The sequence below is a fragment of the Onychostruthus taczanowskii genome, unplaced genomic scaffold, assembly GCF_017590055.1.
Source record: "Onychostruthus taczanowskii isolate IOZ18803 unplaced genomic scaffold, ASM1759005v1 scaffold31, whole genome shotgun sequence".
In the NCBI taxonomy this organism is placed as follows: Eukaryota; Metazoa; Chordata; class Aves; order Passeriformes; family Passeridae; genus Onychostruthus; species Onychostruthus taczanowskii.
Window position 1 is genome coordinate 6,417,788 of NW_024500461.1, and position 27,733 is coordinate 6,445,520.

The 27,733-nt window shown below is 38.1% G+C and overlaps 1 protein-coding gene across 8 annotated transcripts in view; it reads right to left on the reverse strand.

Annotated features, from left to right (window-relative positions):
• Window positions 1-27,733, reverse strand: part of NR2C1 (nuclear receptor subfamily 2 group C member 1) — a 47,865-nt gene that overhangs the window by 16,267 nt on the left and 3,865 nt on the right. For 3 of the 8 annotated variants that reach the window (XM_041409803.1, XM_041409795.1, XM_041409796.1), the window contains exons 2-8: window positions 17,654-17,729; window positions 13,047-13,154; window positions 8,430-8,660; window positions 4,941-5,022; window positions 2,889-3,068; window positions 762-909; window positions 568-658 (exon numbers count right to left, since the gene is read on the reverse strand). In XM_041409803.1, coding sequence (XP_041265737.1) covers window positions 568-658; window positions 762-909; window positions 2,889-3,068; window positions 4,941-5,022; window positions 8,430-8,660; window positions 13,047-13,154; window positions 17,654-17,707 — 894 coding nt within the window. In that variant the 5' untranslated portion in view covers window positions 17,708-17,729. Of the gene's footprint in view, window positions 1-567; window positions 659-761; window positions 910-2,888; window positions 3,069-4,940; window positions 5,023-8,429; window positions 8,661-13,046; window positions 13,155-17,653; window positions 17,730-17,927; window positions 17,945-19,638; window positions 19,655-26,340; window positions 26,866-27,733 lie in introns of those variants that run through there. The other 5 variants (XM_041409797.1, XM_041409799.1, XM_041409798.1 and 2 more) reach the window with 5 other exon arrangements.

The window sequence follows — 27,733 nt, forward strand, 5'->3', positions numbered from 1 at the left end:
CCATTCTCCCACATGAGGTAATTTAGTATCAGCTAGAAAAACACAATGCTTCCTACCATGCATACCTAAAGAAGCTACCACATGGCTTTAGTGGATCAGTAAGTGCAACAAAATGGAAACAAAGGAAAACCAGCTCATAAATAAAATTGTTGATGAGATAGGTCTTATCAGCTTTGCCAAAAAAATAGTTATTCAGGAGAAAAAAAATCCAACCATATTTACACACGACACTGTGATAGTGCCATGAGAAGTTTTGTGAACACCTCACTTTATTTGTACAAAAGAGTGAGCCAAGTGTCAGGATTATCCCAAAACAAAAATTAAAACAATACTGCCCTTAAGGCTCCTAAAAATGTGAAGGAAGAGCATTTATTTTGTTGTGTTTTCAGTATTCTTACTGTGTGAGGCTAAGAGGATTCTTGTAAAGAGAAAGCATTTGTAACAGTGGTGAATGTTGTAAAGGAGTGTTTTAAAAATTAATTTAACCAAATAGAACACCCTTCTCTCCTTACCTATACAATTACAGCAATTAGCTCTACTTATTATATCAGTGATATCATCACATACCTTATCTGGAGTCATCAGCAGAGTAGGTTCACTTTTTATTGCAGATGGATGAATGTTAACAAACATTCCTGATTCCAGCAAACCCGTTGATCTGACAGAAAACAGCACAAGTTTTAATGTTGATCAATTTTTAAATTCTTTTTTTTTTTTTTTCAGAAGACAAAGACAGCCCTTTCTGAATACAATTTACATACCTTGCTGTTTCATTGTCTGTTACAAAAGTTGGGGTTGCAGCTAATGGACTACGAAGATCTTTCCGAATGTAGATCTTTTCTGTAGAAGCTGCACAGTTGGAAGATTTTTCTCTTGACACTTCAATAGGTTTCCTCTCACACTGTACAGCTACAGAAATAATACCCAACTATTAAATCACCCCGAATAAGAAATAATACTTTTTTCTTTATTTAATATTTGTTTTTAATGATAATCCTGAAAAAGTAGCTAATATATATATATATATATATATATAGAGAGATCTATGTATATATATATATATATATAAAATATATCCCATAACCAACAAGCTAACAAGTTGGAAAAAGCCAGCACACCAACTTGATGAGTTCTAAGAGAAATTATGCATTAGTCAAAGTCTGACATGGAACATATGCAACATTTTAAAGTTAAAATTAAGGGAGACATCCCCTCATTTTAAATTTGAATCAAAGTGGTAGCTTAAAGCTTCTCATTCTCTCAGTTTCACTATCCCACTTTCTCATTTCCTTTGTAAAGGACTCATGGTACATTTTTCCATGGATTTTGGGTCTGTGTTGAACTCCTGTAACTTCATTCACTTAAAGAAACTTCTTGAGTTAGGACTTCAGACAATAGAGAGGGAAAGGTACATTCACAAAGCTGAGTTCAGACCATTTAAGATAAATCTGGGCAAGACCCTGGCCCACAAGTTAATGACTTCAGAGAAGAAGTGGATTTTTTAATTTGAATGACTCAGTGAAACAAGGTGGAATGAACTGGAGCTTTAGCCTCCAGATGTATCACCTTGTTTTGAACATTAAAAAGAAACTTACAGTATTACCCCTTATGGGGAAAATGCAGAAATGTGAAAAATGTGTAACTTCAGATAAAAAATTAAAAATTTTTAAAGATAGCAGTAGACTGTGATGATATCCTAATGTTTACACTGAAAAGTATCTTAAACCCCAAATGTTGTAATTTTAAGTATTGAGAATGCTATTGAAGTCAGCCTGCAACCCACAAATAGTGCTTTAAAGTTTGGGAGATGGAGGCAAGTATTTAATCCTCCTTTGCAAATGCTGTGCTTAGTAGCAGGGTCTCACTTTGCTGAGAAAAGGCCAAGGCTTCTTCAAGGGACAAATAACCCCCACTGAGGGAGCTACAGTCCAAGACCATATTAAGTTTTCTTTCCTTTCCTTTCTCCACTCCACTGAGGAATGAGACTTCTTACCACCAAACAATCCTCTCTCCCAGTCAGTGTTCCCCTGTGACAAGAGACTATTTTCCTGCCTTCTGATCCTTAAGCGCAGTGATTTTGTTCTGCTTAAAATGTCTTGTGTGGAGGGGCCTTTTCTTACTTACTGCCAGCTGAACTAGAGGGTAAAGATCCACTTTCACTGCCCCAGCTTTTCCTCCCTTTCTGAACTAATTTCCTCTGTGTTACTGATTTCTGCTGACAGAAGCAGGGCTGTAAGGAGGAAAATGTCCACAGAAGTTCAAGAGGGTCAGTAAAATAAGTGCAGGATGACAGAGAACAAGACCAATACCGTATGTACTACAACAGTGTCACAGTATTAGGTCTGAAGAATTTGTGTTTTGTGTGATTTTCTGTGTATTTAGTATTCTGATACTGCCGTGATATTGCACTACATCTAATGTATGGAAAGCTAGAAAGGAACTTGGAATCTGCAGGAATCGGTAAGAACTGAACTTTAGATCACTGTGGATCTCTGCAGGGCTTTGCCAAATGTGAATAGCAACCTCAGTTGTGGAAAAACTGAAAGGAAGGTACAGTTCAAAAAGTTGAGTAACTTATTTTACATATAAAAAAAATTGAACCGCACAAAAAAAATGCAGACACGTTTGACATTTGCCATGCAGGAATTTAGTGAATTCATTCAAGTGAATTCATTCACTTTCATCACATGGGATGGGGCTTATTAAGCTTTTAAAGCAAACACCTGAAAGCATTTAATATTTCTGATACACCAAACTTTCTTTAAAGGAAAAAGATACAACTATTTTAAAATACGTAACCAAGATAATCATTTGTATCTATACAAAGCGTATCTTTTGTAGCAGGAAGCAGCTGCCAGGTGAAGCAGATTGCTCTTATTCAGACTTACAGTCTTGTTTCATCCCAAAGGCGATGCATCTCTGCAGCCTGCAGTACTGGCAGCGATTCCGGTGGTGCTTGTTAATGACGCAGTCCTTCGTTCCTCGGCAGGAATAAACTAAATTCTTCCGTATGCTCCTTTTAAAGAATCCTTTGCACCCCTCACAGGTTACTGCTCCATAATGACGCCCTAGTTACAAAGTAACAGAAAACATGACATTCATTTTACAGAATCATATTAATTTTTTAGACTCGACTCTTACTAAAGACAAAGTATTAGCTATTTCACCCAGAAAAGGAACACTTGCATAGAAAACCTCATGGGTTGCAGATCTTAAAATATATTGGGGCTATAAAACAACATAAAACAGCAAGTGAACCATTTTTCTAGTTCAAAGCACTTAAACAGGATTTTACAAACAGGCAAGTTGCTTATTAAATTATTTCCCTATCTGTTGACAGCAGTGTTAAAAAAGACTAAGAAAAGAGGCTAATGAGAACATAGCAAAAAAATTTTTAATTTATAGATTTCTCTAGTAATTTTCCAATGATTTCTCATTACAGTTTCAGCTGTTGAAATTGTACGCTTTAAATCTAACGCAACCATGGAAAGTGCAAACATGGCATTTGACAGCATAAGGCAATTGCTTCAAAGCTTTCTTTTCACCTTTCATTTTCCTAACAGGCTAATGGCACGTCTGTACTTCTTGCAGTAAAACATCAATGAAAGAACAATCTAGAATAAGTACAATTTTTTTTCTGAAGACCAGTTCTGCAAGTTTTCTTGCAGAACTAATATAAAAATTTCAAAGATATACTACAAAAAGTAAGTTCTACAATTATTTTTAGAAGTAAATTATTTTGATTTTGCATAAAATACAAACATTAATAAAAAGGATTAATGAAGGCATGCTTAGCAGTTGCAACAATTTTAATTTATAAATCCTTGAAATACCTACAGCACATTACAAAATAAATCACAAATATGACCTAATTTAGGAGAAAAAACTTTAAGGTTCTCTCCTGAAGTTTCTAGAAATTCCGACAGGTTTTCTAGATTCCTTTATCACAACCTTTTTACCACTACTAAAATGTGAAATTTCAAAAGCATCATATGCATTAAAAGAATATTGTCTGAAACATTTTAGTGGCAGCTGAATTATGAATATTCATTCTGGATTGCAGCTTGGAAGTGCCTGCAAAGCAGTTTTCACGACAATGCTTGTCACATGGGAGGCTCCCCAAAACCTGCAGCTTCTCAGAGGAACATGGCACTCTCCCCAAAGTCATTACCACTGCCCAATATTCCAAGGCCAGCACAGGAGGAAAACCTCCTTGGATCTCCAGCCCCCCAGGAGATTCCAGCCCTCCTCTGGGCAGTCAGAGAAGTTTTAACAATCAGAACACACCAACCAGATCTTTGCCTTAAGTTTGGCAGAAACTTCCTTGAGATGGGTGAGGTCTGACAAGTATTTAGAGCTCTAGCAACTGTATTTTTTATGTTAAACTTTGCCAATTAAAAAAAAAAAATAATATATTTTACTTTCTAGCAAGTTTGCTCCCTGCTGAAGGGAGACCTCACAGTGGTTTGCAGGTTCCTCACAAGGGGAAATGGATGAGCAGGCACTGACCTACTCCCTCTGGTGCCAGGACCCAAGGGAATGGCATGAAGCTGGTCAGGGAGATTTTAGGCTATATGTGAGGAAAAAGGTTCTTCACCAAGGGGTGTTTGGGCACTGGCACAGGCTCCCCAGGGAAGTGGTCACAGCATCAGCCTGACAGAGCTCAAGAAGCATTTGGACAAGGCTCTCAAGCACAGGGTGTGACTCTTGGGGTGTCCTGTGCAGGGCCAAGAGCTGGACTTCAGTGACCTTTGAGGGTTCCTTCCAACTCGGGATATTCTATGATTTTATGTAAAACAACAATAAATTCTATCCATGGATACTAGAGTACCATTTACACATGTATATGCATGCAAACTGTTACACAGCTTCAGAAGAATTTCAAACGATTTTTATAATATTTAACCACCTTAAAAAAAAAGAAAGAAAAAAACAAATACCTGATGCTTTGTCTCCACACACAACACACAGATCAAACACTTTATTTAGGCCCTGTTCACTGGGGGAGTTGTCCGTTAAAATCTGAAACAAAGTGTGAAAGAATTTAATTTTTATTTTTCTTACCATCTAGAAATAGAAAAATACATCTCATGCTTGTGGTTTTTGTCTAAGATACGGTACTAAATCTACAAAGTATCATGTTTTCTTGATTACATCTAATGGTCTTCAGAGACACAAAGTCACTACCTGCCACACCACTGTGCTCCCTTTCAGAAAGGAACAAGAGTTTTATTTGTAATGCTTTTGAGAAGAATTCAAGATTTCATTTCTCTAAATACTACTTCTGCAAAATGGACTGACATTTTGAAAAACTTGTAGCATCTGCATACTCTTACTATTTGTTCAGTTTTATATTTATATACTAATGGCTCATCAATAGTACAAAAGAGATGGAAGCACTAAACAGATGGAACAAAAAATTTTCTTGCAAAGGCTACTAGACCTACACAGAGGTTTATTAACTTCTTTTTTTTATAATACACATAAACATGGACCAAAATTAAATGTACTCTGGACACAACCTTTAACTTCCGACTGGTATACAGCTTGGCTTTCAGTAACAGTTTGACATTATTAAAATATTCTTGTTTTGTCTCAGTCATTTATCTCTGGCACCTGTAAAGCTTTGTTAAGCACGTAATTTTAGAATCCCAGTACTACAGGGCAGGCACCAGAACATTTCACTTAATCTTCGAAAACTATCCCACCACAACATAAATAAAGCACAACAAAAATTCCATTTAAAAAGGAACACATAAATCATAAGTAACAACCAAACATCATCTTGACATAGAAAAGAAAAAAATGTTCTTCTCATTCAAAAGAGAATATAGTTTAGAAGCTTGAAGAGTTTTTAACTTCTACTGTGCCTTAAAGGTAAGCCAGACTCCTCATTCTTGCTTTGCACGTTCAGAACAGGGCCTCTGATAAAAAGAGAAGTAACCAAAACAGACAGTACTCTCTCTTCCATAGAGAAAAATTAGAAATTGTGTTTTTTAGAGTTTGGAATATAGTACAGACGATGTATGTAGGAAAGTTTAACAAGGATACTTCTTTCTAGTTAGCCTTGATACCAATACAGTCTCTGAGATTGATCTCATATGTTTTCTTTAAAAAAACACCAACTTTTAAAGAAAAATAAGATGATGAGTTAAGAGAATATTAACCTATTGATCCTTCCAAATTTCAAGTATTAACATTATGTATTTTCATGATATTATAGAAAATATAAATTCTAAGTCCTTCTATAAATTAAAGCTGCACTGAAATGGGAAGTTCCACATAAGGAAGGACTACAGAATCGGCCCATGAGGAGACAAAAAACCCAGACTCAGAGAACTTATTAACTGACCTTGAACATGAAAAATAAAAATTTATTATTGATATGAAAAAGAGCCACTGAAATTAAAACAGATGATGGGAGAAAGGGTCTTGCCAAATGAGTCAATGTAAAGATAAGATGCAATTACAGAGAGGTTTTTGGCAGAACAAACAAATGGGCATTTCAAGTGAAGGCTACAGAAGAAGAAGAAGAAGAAGAGGAAAACAGGTGAAAAGTTGGAGATGAGAAGATCATTTGAGGGAGAAAATACAAAAGATCCCAAAGGGATGCAGGTGAACAGCAAATGAATGATACTCTGTATTTCATGAACTTTTAAATGGACAAAGGAAATCTCTACCCATACCTATCAGTGGACAACAGAACAATTTAACTGGAGTGACAGAGTATTCAGTTGCTTCTCAAACTGACCTACTTTGCCCAAATGATACAATCAGAACTACAGCTTTCAATTTTTTTTACAGATTTCCTCTTTTCCTGAATTTTGCCTTATAGACCAGTGTGGCACACTTCTCATCTCTTAAGCTGTCTTTGAAAATATTTTTTATGTGGACTACTCATATCCCACTGGTTTATATTTTGTTGAGGCTTTCCTAAAATACAAAGTGTATGATAACACTAAGCATGCTTCAATGCCTCTCAACAGGATTGGCTTTTGCTACTGGTCCCCTGTTCACAGTAATCAAATTCTTTGGAGCAAGGATCCAGGATGTCCATTTGCAAAGAACTGTGAATTTCAAAACCAGTAGTAGTATATAATACAGAGATTCTTTCAAGCTTGCACTACATGTGGGTAGTGAATCAGTGGACTGGTTCACAGAAGAGCACAAACTGATCAGTTTAAGGGTCTCCAGCTGAAAAAAGATTGCTTAAAAGAGGATTTTGTAGTGATCTATAAACCCCCACACAAATCCTTAATAGTACCTTCTAGTGCAAGAGACACCTAATTAAACAATTCTCTCAGATGGTCAAATATTCTTAGCACACTATAGGCTATTATACAGAATAAAGCTTACACGGTCTACATAAATAACAAAAAAGGTGGTTTAACTTTTAATAGCAGCTATCAAATATGATGGTATAACTGCAGTCTCCAAATCAGGAGGTTCCTCTGTATCATTAGCTAATGGAAATAAAAGGATATGCTCAAAAAGATCATTATTTACGTGCCCATCTTTTAACATTTTTCCTTAAGCAGCTGTTTATGGTCCCAATGTTTAAGTGTTTGATATGGGACTAAATGGACTGCAGCTATCTGAATGTAGGCTGGCTTACCACTGATGTATTGTAACAGCAGCATAAATGTGTCTGGGTGGAATACATGCAGAAACTGTACTTTGGCTGGAATGCAGTAACCTCCTACTTCATGCTGAAGGAGGTCACATCTCCCAGCTCTTCTTGCATGTTTCTGACGTTCTTCACATCAGTGCCATCCCATCCCTGCCAGGCTGAGGATGTGGGACAGAAAGCTTGGAAGCTGGACGGTGGCAACTATGGAAGTGGCACATATAATGCGCATGGGAGTAAGGTGCACAGGGGACCAGCTAAGGGAGTTACAACCCTGCCTAGTTACAATATCATATTAGTAAACCCTAAATCATTAGTGTTATTTCCTCACCCCCATGGAGTAATGTATTGCCCCACTAAATAGCCTGAGCACTGCTGTGGACTACAATTCACACAGCTGAATGGCAGCTGCAACAGTGTGCAAAAAGGAAAACGAGCAAAGGGAAATGTTAAGCGAGAAGGACAATGGAGAAAAGTGAATGTTTTTCAACAATACATGAAAACAGATGGAGAGTTAATGAGCAGAAATAAAGGACTGTTGGCATGGCAGAATCTGGAAATGACAATAAAAATAACTGCATTCTTCCTAACATCATGAGCCAACATATAAATTTTAAAAGCAAGAAATTTACTAAAAAAAACTTTTTCATAATTTTTAAGTATCCACAGTGAGTCGTAGTGCAAGGAAAATTATACTTCAAAAAAAAACCAAAAAGTAGAACCCAGACAGACTTATTTGGAAATAAAACATCTTTTCTTATGCCATTTGAATGAAAAATATCAAATAAAGTGGATTATCTACCTGGATGTGTTGTGCAGATATATCAGGGGATGCAAAAAACAGTTGGTTGACACCTGCAGCATCTGGAGTTGCTAGGATAACTTTTCCTGGAGTGGAATCTTGTCTGGCAAGGATCACCTTGCTTGGGGTAGAGCCATCATGATTTGTTAAGATGAACTGCTTGCCTGCTGAGCTCTGATCAAGTGATGTAACAATCTGAATCTTCTGGCCCGTCTGCTGATCTGTGACAATCTAATAATACATTTATCTCAATTGTTATGGTGATTTAACTTTTTGGACCCAATCCGGGCACTTGAAGAAAACGGGATTTTGCCTTTCACATTTGAGAAGCGGGATCATCTTCCCCTCCGTCACACAAGAGCAAATTAAACTCAGGGAAAAACTTGGGTGGCACACTTGGATTTTCACTGTATTTGAAACACATTTCAATCAGGGGTGTTTGAAGTCAAAACCTGAGTTTGTACTCAATTTCTGCAACTGACATATGTTTTAACAACACTACTGAAACTCTTGACAACTCTAACATCCAGAACTCAAGGCATGTCTGCAGCTGAGCCCTAAGACCCATCGGGTGATAAGAAATCTTAAATCGTGAATTCACTGCTCTCTACATGAAGTGTCTGCAGCACCTCCAAGGTTAGGTTACTTAACAAAAAACTTCTTAAAACCACAAACGGACACATCCAAGTGAAAAAAGTAAGCAGCAAACAGCAGGAATAGCAACTATATTGTTGCACCTGTATATACATTTTAGACTTCATTTTGTGGGGAACTTTTTTTACACATACATTTCTAAATAAATTAGTGAAACAGAATCTCCTTCCCTGTCTTTTTTTCTTTTCTTTTTTTAAGGAAAAAGAACAGATCTACAGGATGTTTTTTTCCACTTTATCCCTATTTTTAAGCACAAATACAGCAGAATTTTATTAAATAATCCTCTACTTTCTGCAACTTTGTTAGATGATTATAATCTTCAGAGAAAATAATCAAGATTCTATATATATTCCATTATAAATCTCACTTTAGTCACTGCATATCTCCTTAAAAATGCCTACATTTGGAAAAATGCCTGGTTTTATTCTGGAGACTAAGGAGAATTATCCTACAAAGACTGTTTCCTGCAAACTATTTTGAATTGCAGATCAATAAAATAGCTCCTATTAACTTGTTTTTTAAACTGTAGACAATCATTCATTTTTATCTACACATCTCTAACATTCATATTACAGATATTAATTTTATTTTTATTACAGATGACATTTATTTAGTTGTCTAATATTTACCATACCTTGTTCCCCGTAACTGGGGTGCCAATATTAATTGTATTTCCTAGGTGGAGAACCATGGCACAAAGAAACTGAACGAGGCATAATTTCACATGAATTTTTTATAAACCTTGCTATTGCACCTTCACAACAGGCTTATTACTTTCTCTAAATGCTCAATACCTGTATATAGTTTACATTTTAAAAAGGTAAGAAGTGATGAGTATCCAATTTCAGCAGCTGTAACACAATATTGCCACTTTCAAGTATTCATAAATCATGAGTTTCATTACACAAAACTAGTGTGTTTCCTTCAGGTGGCCTTGTGCTCTTACATTTTAATGGATCAAAATTCAATCTTTTTCTCTGCAAAATATAATTAAAAGCATATCTAAGAGAAAAGTGCAGGTAAAATGATAAAATTCTAAATGCTAAAGAACAAAAATTATCATGGCATTTGGGGTGTAGGGTGAGAAGACAATGCTAAAGCATGACAATAATTATTGACATGATAAATTTTCTGTTCAGTTTTTTCACATATCCTCATGTCTGGAACCACATATGGCTACAGCAGACCATTATTTTTTCTTTAAGTTCCTTTATGTTAGTTCTATATTCTTTAGAATGCCAACTTCCTTGCCCTGATCACTTTGTTCATTCCTTAATTTCTTTTTCTTTGTTCAATTTCCTTCATTTACAGTCTTTATTTCTCCTGTGTAATTTTTGGCTATTTCCAAAGTAGCTGATATTCCAATCCCCTTCTTTCCAAGCACCTATTGTATTTGGATTAGGAGAAATCCAATGCATATTATGCTCAACAGGGTGCATAGATATACAAAAGCCAAACAGAACTCTCTGCTGCTTTTGAATTTCCAAGCCTGCTCTTTGAAAGACACTCAACTAAAATCTGCCTCCCTATCAAATCTTAAAAGCACAACTGTGAGTACCCCAAAAAAGGTACACACTCCATCTAGTTAGGTTTATAAAAAGTATACTGAAAAAACCAGCACGTCCCAAACAGTAAAGACAGAAACTTGAACTACAGCTGAAATTATTTTTGGGACATATATACTAAGTTATTTTTTTCCTACTGTAGCCCAGCTGTGTAATTAAAAAATATATGTACTTGTAGATAACTATGGTAGGACAGGAGGCAGAAGAACCACTGATACTTCACCCAATTCACTTCACTTTCTATTTAACAAATAGAGTCCCAGTCTTCAAATGGGTTCCTGCAATTCTAGAAAGATGCCCAGGCAGTTTTTAATACTAAATTATACAGTAGGTATAGTGCTACATTAATATCCTTACAAAGCCATTCAACCTGCACAAGTGATTTCTGCACCTAATAAGCATCTGACAACTGACAGAGGCATAAGAGAAAGCAGTTTAAACAGTTAAGCGTGTTCTTGGCTGCAGCTGACCACTTATGGCCATACACCTGCAAAACCTCCACCTACACTCAATGGAGACACTGAAAAGTGGAGCAGTTCACCACAGCACAACAACCTGCAATACCCAAATGTCAAGGTAAGAGAGAAAAATAGTCAGAGGGAAGAGGAAAAACACTTATCTTCTGGCCATGAATCAGTGACAACACCTTATCTCTCTTAATAATCTGAAACTCAATATTGCTAAAAGAATAATATTATAAAACAATAACATATCAATTCAGGGTTGACTGCATAAAAAATGCACTACCCTCATGTATTTCATATAAGCACCCTGATGATAATGGAAGATATTATTTTCCTTTATTCTTTTGAACCTTGTTTGTTAACAAGTTTTGATTTCCATTTGAACATCATTTCAATAAATTAAACATCTCAGTAACTGTGTTTTTACAAAAAAGAAAATGTCTCAACACAGACAACTAATACACCTGTTTATAACAGGGGCAATTCTGTGCAGAATGCCTGTTGAACAAATGTAACATTTAACTTTTCTCCCAGAAGAAGTGCTAGCATTCCCTAAGAAGAGTGACTAATGAAACACGTTTTAAAGAACTTTGTAGTGAGGATTTTCTATTTCATTGTTTCAGATAATTAGGCATTTAGTAATAATAGAGGAAAAAATATTGGTTGAAAATATATACTCAAAATTATTCAATGTAGCATTTATGGTGGACATTTCACAGACATACATTTATTCCTACAAACTACTTTGCTCTTCACATAAATTCTTCTCTGAGCAAAATTTTTATTACTAAGTTAGTGATATGTTTGTAGATGTCTCTTGCAGGAAGGATGAGTGTTTTGACTGAGTGTTGCTCCACACACATCAAGAGACAACAACCAAAGTGCTTACTGTCCTTTTTGAAGACAGAATGGTGTTTAATTGACAAGCACAAATTAATTAATTAAAAGTACAGCTGTACACAAAGTGTAGAAACAGAGCAGAGGCAGGTGAAAGAATGAAGACGTACAGGATTGGTAAGACACATACCAAACCTAGAGCACAGGTGGGGGAGTAATAAATCTAAAAAATCCCTATAATGTATGGGGGGTGGTTGTGAAGAGCCTTGGAAGGTTGAAAGCTTGAACATAATGCACCAAAACCGGAGAAAAACAGAGGACAATGTTTACAGTGAAGCTGGTAAAAGAAAAAGCAGCCAAGTTTACACTAGCAGCTGGCTCACTTAAATGTGAGCTTTTGTATGAACAACGTATATCTGAGAATATTTTTTACATTTATTCTGCAGTTAATATTTTTTCTACAATGAAAATTAAAAAGAAAACTGACTTGCATTGACTTCTAAGGCATAAAACTTAAAATGTCATTCCCCAAATGTTCCTAGTCTCCATAAACACTGTGTTAATTTACATTACCAAAAACTTCAATACCCTCACTTCAGCTAGAGGTTATTATTTGGCCAGGTTATGGATTATAATACCAAGACATACAACAAGAGCTGGGACAACCAAAAATCAGTATTGTTCTCAGACATTAAGTTTCTCTGCACTTTTTCATTACTTCAAAGATACAATGCAGTATTTCCCTCCCACTTCTGCTCCAAAATGTAGAAATCCTGCAACTTAGTTGAACTACCAAACAGACAAAATATTCAACTTTCAAGGAATAGCTTCACTTGCAAAAAGTATTTTTCTGTTCAGTGACTTAGGATTCTTGTAATGTTAAAATTCTTACAAGGGAAAAAGCAAAAAAAAAAAAGGAAAAAGAAAGACTGGAATGATGTTTTGTTCCTATTTATACAGACAGGGTCTCTGCCATCTGGGGCTGAATATTTACATTAAAGCAAATAACACGATGAAAACAAAACAGAACTGCATGTGGAAAGTGGCAGAAGCAAACAGCTGATCTCTGCTTTTAAAATGCATCAGATGAAGCATACCTGTATACGCTGTGATAAAGAGAGGCCCGAATCTGCAGGGACAATCTGTATTCGTTGTGGTGTCCCATCCATTAGTGTTTGTGTACCACCTTCCTGGGAATGTGTAACCTAGAAAGAAGAAACAAATGTAATGGACTGACAACAGATATATTATTTTAATGGATCCACTACCTTAATGGATTAAACCTCCAGGTTTCACCACTTCCAGTTTCTCTGAACATGGCCATGGAAAGTCTGTCACTCTTTTTCTATAAAAAAATGCAAATGCCTGTAATCTAAATGCCTGTAATCTAATTCAACACCTTAATTTTTCTAATTAGAAAATTCTGATTTAAACCCATTTTGAAATACCTTCCAATGTGAAATTTACAAACACTTTAAGTAAAGCAATTAATTGTTGACATGTCCACGTATGTCAACTGAACTGAATACTTACTACTGATTTGTTCAGAGACACAATACCTACCACCACAGCTGTGCTATGTTTGCAATAAATGCACTTTAATGACTCACTTGAAGTGACAGAAGGGGTTTTTGTATGGAAACACAGCAATCAGCAGTTTCGATTCTGTTTTTCTGTTAAAGAATTCTATACTGGGGAACTATTAACAAAGGTAGGGAAAACTAATAAATTGCATAAAGCTTGCAAACAGTGTATCTTATATTAAAATCTCTGTGTGAATGCTCTCAAACACAATTCATGGAAGTGTTTCAACAATTACCAGTATTTTAAAAATTCTTCACAGCCTACAGCCAATGGCATGTGGGGGAAAGTATTATGTTATTCATTACATTATCTGTCAATAAAAATTAGGGACAGCTGCTATTTGTAGAGGCTCGATCAGACAGGTCAGAGATTTTTTGCACTACAAGAGAATTTCTCTTCACAGAGTGTACAGACACCTTCAAATTGAATTTTTTGTCTTAAATTCCCAGGTAACTCCGAAACCTTTTTACTATTCACAAAACTGCCTGCTGCAAATCTCTATTACCAATAATTCCCAGTATTTACACAATTATACCAATACTTCTCTGCACCTGATTGCCCCTCTGCCCCATCCAATTAATACAGAGAATATATATGTATATTGCAGTAAAGGTACTGCTTCATAACAGTTTGTGAGGCTTTTTGTTCCTCCTGGATCAGCTTCCTAATTTTACAACCACACCATCATCTAAATGCTAGTACCAGCAGACAAAAGCAGGCCCGAGCATGCAGCTTGAGGTCAGTATGAGAGGGACAGGGTGGAGGGTAAGACTTCCCCTTCTAAAAGAAATACAAGCTCTTATCAACTTATGCTGATTCTGAAATTTTGCCCAAAAAGGTGCTACTTTTGGTAGCAGTCTCATAATCTATTTGCTCCTCCCCCCTCAGTGTGGTAGGTAAAACTGGCTGGTTAGTCATTCTGTGATCTGGAACAGGACACCGATGCAGGCTGAAAAGCAGCCCAGCAAACAAAGGCTATTCTTAGCACAGATCTTCTCAGGTCTTCTTCAGTCCAGTCTCCACAATGCTCAGAAGCAGATGCATCAGAGCAAATGAGTGAGGCTAATCTGTTGGGGAGATTACTTAAACTGCCAGCACCACCAAAAGAAATGCTTGTCAGACTACTGCCGAGCCATTTCTGGACACTGCTTTCTAAAAATACCCAATTTTTCTGAGTACTAGTACTTTTAAACAATTCATCTGCTTCTCTGCTTAAGTGAAGGACAAAAAACCCTGTTCATTAACCAGCAGCATTTTCAGTTCAAAAGAGGTACTTTCAAGCACTGAAGTTCTGCATCAGCCACTCAAATTGACAGTACACGTGGTGATTCAGAAGTGGTTAAAGTTTTACGTGCATTTACCTTTGCTTTAAAAAATAAGCTACATATTATAGAACCGCTTTACATTTGCTCCCTTAAAATGTCATGATCCACATGTACAACTACTTTTTAACCCCCCAAAATGTCGGCTTGACAGTTTTACTTCTATGCAGAATACAAGGTTTTTATTTCAGTTACTATTGATAAGAGCAACTGCAAAATTTGTTAAAAATTGTACTTTTTATGTGTGTTGCAGACTGTTTCAACAACGATATAGCTTTCCTCTGCTACAGCAAACTGGCTGGACTGTAGAAATGAACCACCATATACTTAGTGCACCCAGCCAGAAATTAAAGAAAGAAGAATGCTCATTCCCTACATGATTCAAGAAATGTGGTCTTGATATAGAAATAGGAATTATCTTGCACTGAGCAAAAGATGACTAGCAGATGGCAGAGTCTGAGCAACAACAGTCACTGCACAATGCTCCATATAGACAGGGTTATATATTGCTTCAATAGTTTGCTTTCATGCAAAAAGTCCTACATTAACAAAAGCATGTTTGTGAACACCACTGTCAAATTCTTGCAGTAATTTTGTGACTTAAAATGCTTCATGAACAACAATTAGTATTATAAAAAATCATAATCTATGTACAAAACTCTGCTGATCATTATTTCAATGAGAGACAGAAGCACTTCCATTCTCCTCAACAGTGGAACACTTTTTCCTCTCAGGCCTTTTGCCTTTCAGGTTCTACTCATGTAAATTTTTCTTCTAAATTCAATTAAAACTACTTTAACATTCAACAGTATTATAAATGCTAGCAAAAATACTGCTAAAGCTCTCTTAAACTATGATTTTTCAGTGATCAGGAATGCCACCAAGCAATTACATTCCTGCCTACCTACAGGCTGTAAGTTATTGCATGGAGGCCCCTGTGAGACTGCTTTCCTTGCTGATTCCACCTTTCAGGCAGCACATTCAAGCATGGCATGCACCTTTGACAACAATTTTGGCTTAAGGAGTCCCAGCTTGCACTGCCCTCAGGGATGCTTTTCAGTCCTTCCAACCATGTGCCTGGCTGGGCCACACCTCGTATGAAATAAGGACACTGATCACAACCAACAGGGAGATGACCTTCCTCCCCTATGCTGTCATTAATTTTTTTTCCTAGTTTTGTCCACCAGATGATGACACACAGAACTTACATGAGCAAGACTAGCATAGCATGAGAATAAGTGGCTAAGTGAGGACTGGGGAATGGTTGAGCTGCACTGCTGCCCAATACAGCGTGACCGTCTCAGACACAGTAAAACCTTGCCAAAGGACAAATCCTAATGTACACTGCTGACAAAACAACAGCCATGAAAACTGTAGAGCTGTGATCTCACCATGAACAAGAACAGCTACAGCTCTCTGCAGCACTGCACCTTCGCTCTCCCTGTTTTCTCCCCTGCCTTCCTTTGGCTACCAGCCATTTCTTTGTGCTGGCTCTGGTAGTCATTGGAGCCTCTCAGACCCTACTCTTACTAATCCAGCAGAAAACCTTCACTTGTTTTGGCTGGATTATTAGCTTGCTGTTCGTGTTGAAATTAATAAGGAAAGAAACAGAAAAAAGACCCTCTCTCTCTCATGGTACTGAGATACTAAGTCAGCTCAGTGTCTCCTAGAATCACATTAAGGAATTGAGAAACAACCCCCAGAGGCTAAACACCCTCATCACACCATTCCCTGAGTGGAATGTACACTTCAGCTAGCTTTGACTAGCCTTGTACTGTCAAAACCAAACAAATTTAAACAGGAAATACAGCCCTATTAGACCTCAACAAAGAATTATAGTTCCAAAACAAAACTGCATTAAACACGTGTTCTCACCTAATGAAGAGGACAAGTAGTAACAAGCAAACATCATACATCCCATAAACCACTTATGTCCTTTTGAGATAGCCTTAGCAACACTAGATGCTGCAAAAATAAAAGCTGTGAGAATTTATTCAGAGTAGAATTAACCATCCCATCCCCCACTCCAACCTTTCCATCTGAAATGCTGAGAGGAAATAAAATTACTTGAGAAGTAAGTCTATGTCTAGACAAGAATCCAAGAGTGGAAATTTCAAGCTAAAAAATAACATTTATTTAAGATAAATAAATTACTGCCTCTATCTAATTTAAAGTGGTGCTAATTTTAAATAGTCTATGCTATGCTGAAAATTTCTAGATAACTATGTATACTCATATCCACACTCTCAAACTATCTGTGCACCTCTGGCAGGTCTCTGGCTGCAGTACACAGATTCTGCACACAGGTCAGAGAACTAAAACTAGAAATCTGCAGAAACAGGAGCTCAATCTTTCTTTTGATACATAGCAAGCACATATATGTGAAAGTGAAGAACATGGCAAAACTTTACCAGTGGAAAAAAAAAAGACAAATTAAGTAATTGCATAGTTGTAAAGTAAAAGCTGTGTCCTGATTTTTTAAACTAAAAGTGAGTAAAGCAATTACACAAAGAGATGGCTCTCTGAAAACCACTACAGGCTCAGACAGCAAGCTGAAAAGCTAGTGACTTACTGGAAACACTGATAGATTGCTCTTAATTTCTGTGGGGCGAGCTTTGGTACAAAAGGCTTTGCAGTGTAACTTTAAAATGGACATAACAGGTTCTTCTGCCTTCTGAGGGAAGTGTCCAGAATCCTTGTCTGTACCAAAAATTTTCTTTTGTGATTTGGGCTTTTACGTATCAGTGTGTGCATTTTATTATTCAATTTCTCTTAAACAGGACTCAAAATTTATGTACCTTTCCCATTTGCTGTTCAAAAATTTGATGGGCCAGTTCCTCTATGGTTGCCATGATCTTTAATCACCAGAATTTCCTGTCAAAGAAAGGAAAGAAGATGCTTAACATCTGTAGCTTCAAAAGTAAAAATATTCTGGGGAAAATATAGTTCACATAAGTGCGTTCACAGTTTTATGAAGATGACAACCCTGCAGAATTTAAAGTTTTGCTTATACTATAAAAAGAAATAATTTGCTGTTTTAAAATTTTGTATTGTTTTATTTAAATAACTCACACAGAGACTTCCTATTTTCTTCTTCTGCTTGTCCAACAAGCAACAATATAATAAATCACTGTGAGAACAGAAGTCTATTACTGTCCATGACATCAGCAGGTCCATGTTTAACACCTTAAAAAAGTGGAACACAGACAGCTTTTGTTAATGCAAATCAAGAAGGGCAAATCTAACTTCTGGACTCATACAGATTTTTTAGTATTAACAGGAGTGCTTGAAGGTCAATTTTGTAACTAAGAGGCAGCAGTACTTGGGACACAGAAGATAAGTGTTCAAAAAAAAAAGATGCTGTTTCGTTATCAATACTGCAGCTACAGCACAAGCTCAAATCTTCACAACAATTTTGTAGGGTTTAACAGACACTGCTACATTAATGCAGTAGAAAGGATTCATATGCATGCCTTGTTTACTTGTCAAGGCATACATTATGTATTATATTATTGATATACAAATATTCACTAGTCAGTACTTAAAAGGAACATTCACGAATTATAAAGCACCATATAAACAATTTTACTGACAAAAGTGAATTAAAAACACTGCAATATCTACCTCTTGTATGAACAAAGACACTACTCTTACACTAACACTGGTCTTCCTTCTTTAACTTTTCTGGAACTCCTAGGAATTACCTACTCCTCAATGAAACTCGAAACCACCCCCAATGAGCCATGCAAATAAAAAAATTAACTCACTTTTAACTCAAATTTAAGTCAAGCTATTTCTGCTCTTAAAATTTGAAAGAGAAATATTTTTTGACTAGAGCAAGAACTGCAGGCCATGGAGGTGAGCCCAGCGGTATACTAAAGCCTAATTAATGTGTGAAAGAGGAAACACAGAAATGTTTGTGCACTGTAGACCATTCTTAATCACTCACTAGCATGCTGCATTATTAGTTAAATTAGGACAAAAGATAACAGGCATGCATATAGAGATATGACACTGAAGCTTATGCTGAAAAGCATTATCTCCTAGGAAGATCTGGGTGTCAGCATCCTTGCAGGAGCACTCTATTAGCCCACTTCTGCATCCAGTGAGCTGCACCACAATCACTATTCAAAGAGCACTTGGAATTTTCAAGGCAGGCAATGTGTCTTATCAATGTTTTCTTCTTTTAAATAAAATACCAGCAATAAAATATTGTACTGTTGACACAGAGTGCCAAAAATGAGTGCTACTTCATTATACAATACCAAAGAAATCACTTTGAGGTATTAATTTGCATCAGCTGGTTAATTCTCCTAAATCTGCCCTCACAGTCAAGATGTGAGCTAAGTAAAACAACTTAGCTTGGAGACTGAAAGTGATTTAAACTGACGTGTTTCACCTTGGAGTAAAGCAGTAAAGGAATACAGATGTATTCAAATACAAGGCACCAGTCGTAGGGAAACTGGCTCTCAGAGAGGCATAAACCTAGCAGAGAATTTTTTAAACTTATCTAAGAGACTCATTTGAACTGCACTTGCATGAACACAGGACATCAAGTACACAAACAAGACTGAACTCTTATGATGAAGAGGAACCTGGAGAAAAGGTTGAACCTGTTCTACCTCTTCATGCTGTCTGGAACAAGCACAAAGTGGTTCAACTTACGGATGCAGAACTAGCCGTCAAAGCTACACAAATCATCTGAGTTTGAGCATGGGAGGCATGCACACAATGGAAAAGGAATGTACTCACTATTATCGACAAGAATTTATGCATTACTCACACCGTGGTTTATATTTGGACACTTGCACTTTCAATTTGCATAAACACTCAGAAGTAGGTTCTTTAGTGTGTTGTTGCTTTATTTAACTCAGCGATCCCTAAACCAAAGGACACTGACGAAATCAGTATTTGTAACACCAGTACTCTGTACTAAAATATCTTAATTGAAATCACCTCCAATAAACCATGGAACTTTGCTCTGAAGAGCATGTATAACAGTGAAAAAAAACCAGCTTCAATATTTCAAGTCTAAACTCTTAGACAACATCTCACGTTGCAGATATGGAGAGCTGAAATAGGCGTTCTTATCCCATTTTCCATTTTTGGCTTAGATTTTCATCTCTTCATGTGCTTAGCATACACATAATGCCTGAGAAATCAGTTCAAGCAAACTGAAACTTCTTTCTTATTTGCCGAGTCAAGGAGTAATTTCAAAAGCAGTTTGAACAGAATTTACAGCTCACTCCCAGGAAGAAGGTCCTGCTCGGCCTGACCAAGGTGCAGTGGTCCTGACCCCACAGTAGGAAAATTCAACTCACTAAAAGGAGAGAAAACTCAGCTGGCAGAAATGCACCAAACATCATCTAGGTAAGCACAATGAACTTGATTTTTTTTGCAGTCAGATTCATTCTATTGCAGCCAGGAGGAAGAATATGTTGTTATAAGTCAAGAGAGGGAGGAAAACAAGGAAGGTTCAAGGAGGAGGCAAGCCTCCGTTCCATTGTTATTGGTGGGAAGCAGGTAATTCAGTTGAACTGCACTATGAAACTGTAGGCATTGCTTTTGGCCCAGCCAGCTGGCTGACACAGGTCACTCTGGAGTCAGACAAGCATACAGCCACCTGAGCGACAAGGAAGGTCCCCCCTCTCAGGAGCGGCTATGTGTTTGGCTGTTCATCTTGCTCTGGGGACAGAGGAGGAGGACAGGTCATCACTACCTACAAATTCTCAGCTAACTTTGGGACAGCTGTAAAAGGTTTTGTAGTTCTTATTTTGCTTACCTAGGGTATCTGTGTTAGACTGCACATCAGGTATGCTTAATCACTCTTTAGACAACCCTGCAAGGAATTAAACAGAAAATAACCGCTTCAGCTGTTCTTCTTCTATTATGTAAATTTTAAAATTCAGCACATTTTTCATGTTTTTAAAAGCTTATTTTCCTGAGTTACTCCAGCCAACATTCTCAGTGGCTGAATTGTTTCACATGAAATAATAAATATATTCTAAATTCAAAGCTACCTGAAACTGAGAAATGTTCCCTAAACACCTCATAACCTTCATTTCCCAGCAAAGAAAATTACTTGGGAGGATGAAGGAAAGGCCATGGATGTTGTCTACCTAGAGCTTAGCAAAGCCTCTGACACCATCTGACCCAGCACTCTCCTGGACAAACTGGCAGCTCATAGCTTGACCAGGGTTCCCTGGGTAGAAAACTGGCTGCCTGGCTGGGCCCTGAGTGGTGGCAAATGGAGCGACATACAGCTGGTGGTCAAACACTAGCGGTGTTCCCCATGGCTCAGTACTGGGATCAGCCCTCTCTAGCATCTTTATCAATGATCCAGATGAGGGGATCGAGGGCACCCTCGCCAAGTTGGCAGATGGCACTAAGCTGGGCAGGAGTGCTGAGCTGCTGGAAGGTAGGAAGGCTCTGCAGAGACATCTGGACAGGCTGGATCAATGGGCTGAGACCTGGGGATGCTGGTCAACAGCAGCTGAATACAAGCCAGCGTGTGCCCAGGTAGCCAAGAAGGCCAACAGCATCCTGGCCTGGATCAGCAATGCTGTGGCCAGCAGGGCCAGGGCAGTGACCATGCCCCTGTACTCGGCACTGGTGAGGCCACACCTCAAATGCCATGTGCAGTTCTGGGCCCCTCACTGCAAGAAAGACTCTGGGGTGCTGGAGCATGTCCAGAGAAGGACAACGAAGCTGGAGCATAACTTGCCTGAGCAGTGGCTGAAGGGGGTAGGGGTGTTCAGCTTGGAGAAAAGGAGGCACAGCAGAAACTTCCTGATCTCTACAAGGAGGAGGGAGTGAAGTTGTATTAGGGGCAGTATAGATTAGATACTAGGAAAAATTTCTTCACTGAAAGAGTAGTCAGGCATTGGCACAGACTGCCCAGGAAAGTGTTGGAATTGCCATCCCTGGAAGTGTACAGCACCAGCCTAGTGGCAACCACAGGGGTGCTGGTTAACAGCTAAATTCAATCTTTTTTCAACCTTAATGATTCTAAGTATCATCAGCCTGAGTTTTGATCTTCAATAACCAGAAGTGATCTTCAAGGTGTTCTCATCTAATGTGAATCTTCTTGCTTTCGGAAATGCTCTTTTCCATGCTTGTAAACCATGCCACACACATTCAAAGGACACACCAGCCCACATATGAGAAATGTTTATTGTTAGTATAGGAAAGAAGTAGATGGAGCCAATTAATTGTCAGGTTTTTTCTTAGAATACTCTCTTCTCCTTTCAAAATGAATGAGACAAATCACAATAAACCAGATTTTATTCAGATGTTTAAGACCGATAATCACATTTTTACTTCCTTTCTAAAGTTATCTAAAACACTGAAAGGAGGAAACCTGGAATTCTACAAGACCAGACACCACAACATAAAAAAGCTGCACATACTTCCAGGATCTGCTTTATAATGCCCAAGAGTTAAAATAACTGTAATAATATTAGTTATATTATGACTACAAGAGAGAAAGGAGAGCCAAGGCTCCTGCCAACACACAAGCATTATACTGTGTTTACAAACACTGCCCGAATAATTTTTACCTCATTTATATCTCACTTTGAATACTCCTGCAAAAATTATTTTCAACTGCTGCTGTTTCAACCAGCAAGCCTATAGCTGCCTACAACAAGTATTACTCAACTGCTCTACTGGTTTCCCTTTTTCACATAAGACTAAGATTCTTGCCTTTACTTCTACCACAAAATTCCTGAAAAATGAAGTGGTAAGAAGTGCTTTGTCCCATGGCCATTTAGCCACTGACATTGTCACATCTTCTCTTACTTCCTTCTACAACTTTCTACCATTATAATCTGACACACTGTAAAACTACAGAACAAACATAACCTTTCTAAATTTTTCCTTTAAAAAGATGTGTTGCTGACAACTATGTCAAATTAACAACATTAAGACTGTCAATCTCATTAGACTGCTGCCTCTGCAAATGTACAATACATTCTAGTTTGGCAGCCTTGTATTCCCCTAGTCTGTGATGATCCCTTTACTTTCTTATTTCTGGGAACAGGGAAAAATCCCATGCTCAGAAGATACACAGCACAGAAAAGTTTTGCTTCGGTTGGCTCTAAGTACAGAGTAACACAAATATCAGCATCTGTACTTAGACGGATTAGACCTGCTTTACAAGGATGATCACTACACTTGTACTCAATTTATTCCTTGAGTGTTTGACACTTGTCTTTGAGTATTACTTGCCACATAATTGAATAAAAAATTAAGCTGTTTCAAAAACATTTGGAAAAAATAATAAACAGAATTATATACCTGTCTCTTTCCTTACAAAAGCTCAATCCCCCATCCACCAGAAGCAGCATCTAAAAGCAGGTATTTTGACAGAAGGCAGGCATTAAACTTCCTCTTAAATACATTAAAATGCATTTATTGTTTTTTTGTTCCATCTTCAGACTCAAAAATGCTACCAAAATCTTTTTGTCTGTAAGTTACATACAGTTTATGTATGTAAGTTACATTACTGTAAGTACATTACTGTATGTCTGTAAGTTACTGTTAGTTTATGTCCCAGTAAATGAGTTTGTGAGCCTTCTTGACAAGACTCAGAATTATTTTTAAATGCATCACTATCAACAGTTAGTACAAACAGGCTGGTGGTGAATCTGGCATCATCGAGACCAATGGTGTTCCACTGCTCCTTAAGATAAGCACTCTGTAGGCCACCATAGCAGTGGGAAACTTTCATTAGCTTGCACCAGTTAAACCCCTTGTCTCTAGTTCTTCCTCAGCTTTTTTGTGCCAGGGTTTTCTCAAAGTTTTAGTCAAAATAACTTATGAAATACTTACTTTTAAAAGTATTTCAGGCTTACTTCAACTGAAATGGGTCAGGAAACATTCCCATGAGAGCAGACAGCAATTTTGAGGGTTGGTAGTAAGAAGCACTAACCTCTCCACTACGAGAGTTAAGTTATACCTTGAAGACATCACCATTTAACTTAACTTTCTCCAGGGACCCAAGTTACACAACTTTAATTGTCCTAGTAGGAGGTTCCTATTAATAGTATCTTTAAATATTATACCTTTGTAGACTAAGGACTTTAAAAGTAGTACCAGGAAGTATATTTCATTAGGTTTCGATGCTCAATTTGATATAAAAGACAGCATCTCTCATTTTATTATATTACACAGTTGGTAGAGCTGGTCCACTATCAAGTGCCTTGATACTGATGTAATGTCCTTTAAATGAGTAAGAACAAACCACATTAGCATGAAATCCCAATGGGAGAAAATTCTGTCCATTCCAAAAATCTTCAATTTACTTTAGAAAAAAGTACCGCATACCCCTGACCAGTTTTACTGGTACAATGTTTGTAAAATTTTAGTAGTTTAATTTACCCTGCTGGCACTGTTAAACCAGTTTGACTCTATGTATGGAATGAATAATGATTCTTCAAATTACTATGTATGGGATGTATCTTAATACAGGGGTCTTTCCTAAATGAAATCAACCTGTTCAACTAATGAAGTTACACAAGTACGTTCTAGATACTTTAGAGGCACAAGTACACTAACCAGTTATGAGTGCAGAAGTTACTGTGAACTTTACTTTTTGTTCTTTTATCAGTGTGCTGGTTTTGGCTGGGGGAAAGGTAACTTTCATTGCAGTAGCTGGTATGGGCTATGTTTTGGATTTGTCACGAACACAGGGCTGACAATACAGAGATGTTTTTGTTATTTCTTACAGTGCTCACACACAGCCAAGACCTTTTCTGCTTTTTGTGCTGCCACACTGGTGAGGAAGTTGAAGGTACATGGGAGTTGGTTGGCAGATACAGCCAGGACAGCTGACCAGAGGTATATATTCTATACCATATGACATCATGCTCAGTACATAAAAATGGAAAGAGGAAGAAAGAGATGGAGCAATGGCATTTGTCTTCCCAAGCAGGCATTATGCATGATAGGGCCCTGCCATCACATGGGATATTCAGCCAGCAACCTGCCCCGGCGTGGCTGAACACCTGCCTGTCAACTGGATACAGTGAATTATTACTTGTTTCACTTTGCTTGTCTGTGTGGTTTCTGCTTTCCCCTTCCAATTCTTTCCCCAGTCCCACTGGTGGGCGAGCAAGCAAGTGGCTGCCCGGGGTTAAACCACAACACAGTAAAATACAGGAAGGTCAACATGACTTTTTAGGAAAGCTCAAGAAGTTAATATAACAGAAAACCAACTGCAAAAGGAAGAGGAAAATCTCTTTCTCTAGTCATACTGCCTCAGTACTGAATGATTCCAATATACCTCAAAGTCAACTAAGGATTTTAGCTCAGGTCACGACATAGGGCTTACAGACACTCTGTACCTTAAAATGGAAACTAGTCCTCACTTCCATTAGCAAACTAGTCATATACTAATTAAGAATTCAGCATAGCCGGTGCCAAAGTTGTTTAATAAACTCCTACACATGAAATAGAATGCACTTAACAATCCCTCTATGATTAAACGTGCCTGAGTTAGTGCTTAAATTTGTTGAAGATCCCCCCAAGATTTCTTTATACGTTAGAGCAGTTTTCTGCAATACTTTACAGATAATAAATTAAACCAAGGAATTCAAACACATTTGTGAAACAAATGATGCTACTGTGTTCAGGGCTTCATACAGGAAAAGCTCAATGGACACAGCAAGCTAAATGAGCTATTCTTGAATTACTGTTCTATAAACCACACTGTTCAAGAGGGTAGAGCAGCTGGCAGATTTAAAGGAGTAATAGTCTCTTTATTAATGAACTGAGGAATATTTATGTGACCCTTGACACCCAGTTAGATACTGTTTTTTAAATTCACATGAGACCAAGATTTAGACAGTGCATATACACAGGGTAAGTAACAACACAAAACTGAAGCAGCTGGACCTGCAGGCAAACAAGGGAAACTGAGATGCTTGCAAAAGCATAAGGGAGTAATTCAAATGCACAGAGCAATACAGAAAGAATGCATTTGTAGGCATACCTGTGCAATTAATTTAAAATCAGTGCTCTCACTACCTTTTCTTGTAAGCAAGTGCTACACTGGGAGGAAACATGAGAAAACAGAATCACTAGGATAAATTTTCAGTTGACAAATCATTTTTACAATTTGGGCCACCAAAGGGATAGTCCCACTTCTAGGCCTTGGCTTCTGCCTCTTTTATCATGGTATCTCTAGAACCTGCCCCATCAGCTACAGACAAGCTGGCTTAGCTCACCAGTCCCACAACCAACCGCGAAAAGGAGGAAAGGCAAGGCCTGTCTGCAAGTAGAGTCTACTCACAGGAGCACTGGCTACATGCCAGAGCTAGGTAAGGAGACAGCTACTTAATCAGGTAACCTGCCCTGTGTACTGTCAGCCATAGCCTGCACCTCCACCTGAAGCCTGCAAAAGGAAACAATGAGAAAAAACCCCCAAACTGATTCCCTACACCACAGCTGAAGCTGCACCATAAGCCAGGACCAGGAAGCTCACCTGACTGAAGACTTCCCTTTCACTGGATTAGGTTTAGCCAGGCCCATTCCAGCTGCCACAGATCACAATAACATGTCACAGAAGGGCAAACTGTTCTTTCCAAACACTTGGAGGCAATACATTCTCTATGGTACAATTACAGTATTTCATGAGAGGTAGCCCCGCTGCTGGCTTTGTTCCACTCTGCATTTGCCTTCATGGTTGTATAGCTGTAAACTCATCTTCTGACTTTATTCACCCTGCACCTAACAATTGTTACACACAACACAGGAAAAGCAAGTAGAACCAGAATCAAGACCACTTCTTTTTGGAAAAAAGCCCACAACGTTACACCAGCTTATCTGTAATGCCAAATTGCCCGTTCAGGTGTTATGCAAGATGACCATTTGGAGTCTTTGGAGTATTCACTGAACTACAGCCACAGATGAGGTACTTGATACATGAAGATACTGTACAGCAATCAGCAAACCTCTCCAATACTACTAATATGACAACCCTTACAAACTTGCACATCTGCATATGCATGGAAGCTTCCTTCAGATTAAAAGGAAAAACAAAACAAAAACCCAAACAAAGAAGCAAAACCCTCACACAACAAACTGAGTTTCTCACACGTCCTTCCAGTAAATCACTGTTGACATTGTCCCAGGTAAAATGTTCTGGGGGATGAACTGATCAAGAGCAGTCCTGCCAAGGACTTGAGGGCTCTCTTGGATGAGAGGCTGGACACAACAATGTGGACCGGCAGCCCAGAAATCCAAACATGTCCTGGGGCTGCATCCAAAAACACGTGGCCAGCAAGTTGTGGGAGGGGATTCTGCCCCTCTGCTTTGCTCCTGTGAGACCCCACCTGCAGGGCTGCATCCAGCTCAGGGGTCCCAGCACAGCAAGGACATGGAACGGTTGGAGGGAGTCCAGCAGAGGCCACCAAGATGATGAGAGGGATGGCACACCTCTCCTATGATGAAAGGCTGAGAGAATTGGAATTGTTCAGCTTGGAAAAGAGAAGGCTCAGGGTGACCCAACTGCAGCCTTCCAGTACCTGAAGGGAGCCCACAAGAAAGATGAAGAGGAACTTCTTACAACGATATGTGGTGACAGGCCAAGGGGGAACGGCTTCAAACTGAAAGAGAGCAGGTCAGATTAGATATTAAGAAATTGTTTACTGTGAGGGGGGTGAGAGACTGCAACAGGCTGTCCAGAGAAGCTGTGAATGCCCCATTCCTGGAAACATTCAAGGCCAGGTTTGATGGGGCCCTGAGCAAACTAACATAGAGCATGGCATCCCTGCCCATGGCAGGGCTGATAGAACTGAATGACGTTTATGTTCCCTTCCAACCCAAGTAATTTTGTGATTCTCTGGTTTTTTTCTTCATTATCAACTATACAGGAT